At 42.4% G+C, this 5,623-nt stretch overlaps 1 protein-coding gene across 1 annotated transcript in view; it reads right to left on the reverse strand.

The window, feature by feature from the left end:
• The window catches only part of LOC123743724 (endophilin-A1-like), a 33,787-nt gene extending 28,401 nt beyond the window's left edge, over positions 1-5,386 (reverse strand). The window contains exon 1 of the mRNA XM_082977267.1: positions 5,175-5,386. Within this exon, the coding sequence (XP_082833393.1) occupies positions 5,175-5,219 (45 nt within the window). The 5' untranslated portion in view covers positions 5,220-5,386. The remainder of the gene's footprint in view (positions 1-5,174) is intronic.
• Between the last annotated feature and the right edge of the window lie 237 nt (positions 5,387-5,623).

A 5,623-nucleotide genomic window follows, 5' to 3' on the forward strand; every position in this document is an offset into this window, starting at 1 on the left:
TATTGAGAAAGGCCGCCGTAGGCAGACCTGGCTCTCAAGAGAAGACAGGCTATGTGCAACACTGCCCACAAAATGAGGTGGAAACTGAGCTGTACTTCCTAACCTCCTGCCAAATGTATGACCATATCAGAGACACATATTTCCCTCAGATTACACAGACCCACAAAGAATTAGAAAACAAATTATTGGGTGAAAAACCACAGTATGCTATCACAGCAGCAAGATTTGTTATTTAACCAGGTAGGCTAGTTGAGAACAAGTCCTTTATTTAACCAGGTAGGCTAGTTGAGAACAAGTCCTTTATTTAACCAGGTTAGACTAGTTGAGAACAAGTCCTTTATTTAACCAGGTTAGGCTAGTTGAGAACAAGTCCTTTATTTAACCAGGTAGGCCAGTTGAGAACAAGTCCTTTATTTAACCAGGTAGGCTAGTTGAGAACAAGTCCTTTATTTAACCAGGTAGGCTAGTTGAGAACAAGTCCTTTATTTAACCAGGTAGACCAGTTGAGAACAAGTCCTTTATTTAACCAGGTAGACCAGTTGAGTGACAAGTTCTCATTTAAAACTGCGACCTGGCCAAGATAAAGCAAAGCAGTGCGACAGAAACAACAACACAGAGTTACACATGGAGTAAAACAAACATACAGTCAATAATACAGTTGAAGAAAATCTATATACAGTGTGTGTAAATGAGCTAAGAAAAGGGAGGTAAGGCAATAAATAGGCCATAGTGGCAAAATAATTACAATTTAGCAATTTAACACTGAAGTGATAGATGTGCAGATGAGCAAAGGAACAAAAAAATAAATAACAATATGGGGATGAGGTAGTTGGATGGGCTGTTTACAGATGGGCTATTTACAGATGGGCTATTTACAGATGGGCTTTTGTGACCTGTTGCCACAAGAAAAGGTCAACCAGTGAAGAACAAACACCATTGTAAATACAACCCATATTTATGTTTATTTATATTCCCTTTTATATTTTAACTATTTGCACATCGTTAAAACACTGTATATAGACATAATATGACATTTGAAATGTCTTTATTATTCTGGAACTTCTGTGAGTTCATTTTTTTATTGTTTATTTCACTCTAATTTATTATCTATTTCACTTGCTTTGCCAATGTAAACATATGTTTCCCCATGCCAATAAAGCGCTTAAAATCAATTGAGAGAGAGAGTGGAGAGAAAAAGAGAGCAAGAGGGATGGAGAGAGAGAAGAGAGAGAGAAACTGACACAAACACTCTCTCTCTCTCTCCTCCTCTCTCTCAGACAACACAGTCCTGTACTCGTGATGTCAGGCCACGCCCTGCCCCATCGGTGCTCCGTCAGGCCACGTCCCGCCCCACTGCGGTGCTCCGTCAGGCCACGTCCCGCCCCACTGCGGTGCTCCGTCAGGCCACGTCCCGCCTGCGGTGCTCCGTCAGGCCACGTCCCGCCCCACTGCGGTGCTCCGTCAGGCCACGTCCCGCCCCACTGCGGTGCTCCGTCAGGCCACGTCCCGCCCCACCGGTAGGAACGTCTGTTGTTGCTGATTCATACTTCTATTTTGGTTCCGCTGGTCTCCAGCTTGCCGGCACTAGTGGATGAGGTCTGTTACATAAAGGCCGTTCATTTCAGATCCTCACCACTGAGGTCCTGGAGAATCGGCCTGGTGTATCCCAGAAAATAAACCCCTTATAATGTAGCCCATCAGTCCTGACGGTATTAAATATTCTATAGTTCAGCCAATGAGGGTTAGGTTCTAGGCCTGTAGTTCAGCCAATGAGGGGTTAGGGTTATGTGTTAGGTCTATAGTTCAGCCAATGAGGGTTAGGTTCTAGGCCTGTAGTTCAGCCAATGAGGGGTTAGGGTTATGCGTTAGATCTATAGTTCAGCCAATGAGGGGTTAGGGTTATGCATTAGATCTATAGTTCAGCCAATGAGGGGTTAGGGTTATGCGTTAGATCTATAGTTCAGCCAATGAGGGGTTAGGGTTATGCATTAGATCTATAGTTCAGCCAATGAGGGGTTAGGGTTATGTGTTAGGTCTATAGTTCAGCCAATGAGGGGTTAGGGTTATATCTATAGTTCAGCCAATGAGGGGTTAGGGTTAGATCTATAGTTCAGCCAATGAGGGGTTAGGGTTATGTGTTAGATCTATAGTTCAGCCAATGAGGGGTTAGGGTTATGTGTTAGATCTATAGTTCAGCCAATGAGGGGTTAGGGTTATGTGTTAGATCTATAGTTCAGCCAATGAGGGGTTAGGGTTATGTGTTAGGTCTATAGTTCAGCCAATGAGGGGTTAGGGTTATATCTATAGTTCAGCCAATGAGGGGTTAGGGTTAGATCTATAGTTCAGCCAATGAGGGGTTAGGGTTATGTGTTAGATCTATAGTTCAGCCAATGAGGGGTTAGGGTTATGTGTTAGATCTATAGTTCAGCCAATGAGGGGTTAGGGTTATGTGTTAGATCTATAGTTCAGCCAATGAGGGGTTAGATCTATAGGTCAGCCAATGAGGGGTTAGGGTTATGATCTATCGTTCAGCCAATGAGGGGTTAGGGTTATATCGATAGTTCAGCCAATGAGGGGTTAGGGTTATCAACACCTTACATTTACATTACATTTTAGTCATTTAGCAGAAGCCCTTATCCAGAGCGACTTACAGTAGTGAATGCATACATTTCATACATTATTTTTCTGTGCTGGCCCCCCGTGGGAATCGAACCCACAACCCTGGTGTTGCAAACACCATGCTCTACCAACTGAGCTACAGGGAAGGCCACTGCTACACCTGGTTATCAGCGGAGCCTCGTCTGGCAGCGAAACACTTCATTCAGCCTCATTTACTGCCTTTAAAACATAGCTGATATGGCTGATATGGCTGATTTGCTTAAACAAATGTGGTTTCTACTGACATCTGAGATGTACAAACTATGGCATAAGGGAATGACGAGCGGATAAGAGGCAATCCGTAATTTCGATTAAGACATTAACGAGCGAGCTAGGACGGACGTAGTCAATATAACTATTTGTTCAGCACTTTTGAAATGTACAGCGACGGAATTCAGAACACGGTTCCGTTCTTACAGTGTTCTCCCTGTACACCAAATCAGAACCGTAGGATAAATAAAGGGGGCATATAAGCAGACAATGAAAGCTCTTACAGTGTTCGATGATGACATTTCTTCTAAAACAGGCTATAGGCTACATGTGCACCACCACCAAGTCAGAACAGTAGGTGAAATGAAGAGGTGAAAATAGACCAAATTATTAGGGCGAGGCACATGGGCTACTAACATCTAACTACACAACATACACTTAGCATTACTTTCTTAGCTACAGTATACATATCTCTCTGGCATATTACATCATTTATGCAGCAGCATAAAATACATTTTAGGACCTTGTTGTGCTGTGCTCTCTTGAACAGGAAGGTGATGCGGCGGGCTTTCGTTGGCGAACTTTGTCATCAAACTTTGTCATCATAGTCTATCGTTCTCTGGATTTATGGTGCTTTCAAGAGAACTGGGAACTCTGGAGAGAAAAAAACCCCAGGTCAATCATGATGACGTCAGTGATCTTCAAGACGTAGCTCTAGAAAGAGGACCGAGTTCCTGACTTGCATTTACGAGTTGGACGACCATTCAAAACTTATTTTCCAAGTCGGAGCTCGTCCCCCCCCAACCGAGTTCCCAGTTGTCCTGAACTCACTGAAGTCAGATTTCCCAGGTTCGGAGTTAACAGTTGTTTTGACCGTGACAGAAATCATGCTGGATTGAGAGCATGGCCAATGCTTAATGTTTATCATTTTAAACTTGGAAAAGAGACCCTTAATCCCAGATTTGGGACCACACAGCCATTCCATTGAATAGCAGGCTTGTGATTGCTTTGCAACGCTTGCAGTTAGTCACTGATTCCTTCCACTGTTGAATTTGTGATTTCCAATTTGTTGTGTAATATTTTTGTCCATTGGCCGATGAGCACCGATACGTTTTATCTATAATTTCTCTTCATTATTTATTTTTTATATGACAAGGACTTAAAAAGATTTGACAGAAGATTTTCGACTTGATTCATGATGATGACTGCTAGCTAACATTTTGAAAGTATGATGTTGACATGATCCGTCCAATCAAAGCTACTGTAGATATAATGTGATTTGACATCATTTTATCTGTGGCCAATGACCTTGAGTCTTCTTGGATGGGCACTACTAATGTAACTCTATGGCAGAACCCGAGGAGCTTGAATTTTAGAGCTCTACCCTTAGATTTGGCGGTGACATTGTGTCCCCCATGAGTGACAGAACACTGAGCCAATCACAGCGCAACTGGAGAACATTACCAACCCCTACTTTCTGTATTTTCCGCTGGCTGCCCCACCACCACAGAAAGCACTGAGCTCGACTGAAACACCTGCATTTTGGAGTTGCCTTATTCAAGAAAGCCAAAAAAAAAAAAAAATTGATTATATGCAGCTTTATTAACTCAATGAATTATTATATATATTTTTTTACATTGTTTGCAAACTGATATGCGACATGTATTAATGCCAGAAAAACATACAAAACAGGCATCCCCCCACCCCACCCACCTGCCCTAAATGACGGGTCGCCACTGGGCACACATACACAATCCATGTCTAAATTGTTTCATGGCTTTAAAAAAATCCTTCTTTAACCCGTCTCCTCCACCTTCATCTACACTGACTGAAGTGGATTTAACAAGTGGACATCAATAAGGGATCATAGCTTTCATTCTGGATTCACCTGGTCAGTCTGTCTAATGACATGGAAAGCGCAGGTGTTCTTAATGTTTTGTCCACTCAGTGTCTATGTTCTACAAATATACATTTCTATGTGATCAGAACGTTTTTTTTTTTAGCTTTACATCCTTTGGATTGGAACGAGGCTAGTCATGTAGGTTAGTGGTGGTATGTTAGGCCTCCGGGTATGAGAGCCAGGCACAGATAGATAGACAATATAACCTTAAGGGATATTAGTGTCTTTAACATCTCAATCACAATTCTCTCTTGTCTCTTTTGACAAGCCTAGCAAATGATTTAAAAAAAATACCTGCCATTGTATTCACTGTAGCTGGTTTTGATTCAGCTATCACCATCGAAAGAAATATTGTACCCGATCGAGTTACCGACAAGACACGCGGAACCATTAAACGGAAACCTACCTGGGTGGCTTTGTGAAACTGCTTTTTCAACCCCGCGACAGACATCTCTGTCTAGTTCGACCAGATGTCCACTTGCGTTCACTAAGTAATCCACGATTATCCACCCTCTGGGTTTCAAAACAAGGAATATAATCCGCTTTTCTTTCTTTCTATCGAGTGTTTTTGTCGTTGCGTAGCCTAGTCTACACTGGTGTCCTCTCGTTACAACAGAATGAATCGCTCTATCCAAATACAACGAGCCAAATCATTGGGCCATGCTATCTGGTATCCTTGGGACGTCCCTACCCCATTGAAGTTGACAATTCAAATAGTTCAGGTTAGGGTTATGGTTAAGGTTAGGGTTATGGTTAAGGTTAGGGTTATGGTTAGGGTTATGGTTAAGGTTAGGGTTAGGGTTATGGTTAAGGTTAGGGTTAAGGTTAGGGTTATGGTTAAGGTTAGGGTTAAGG

The sequence above is a fragment of the Salmo salar genome, chromosome 07 (assembly GCF_965601325.2).
Source record: "Salmo salar chromosome 07, fSalSal1, whole genome shotgun sequence".
In the NCBI taxonomy this organism is placed as follows: Eukaryota; Metazoa; Chordata; class Actinopteri; order Salmoniformes; family Salmonidae; genus Salmo; species Salmo salar.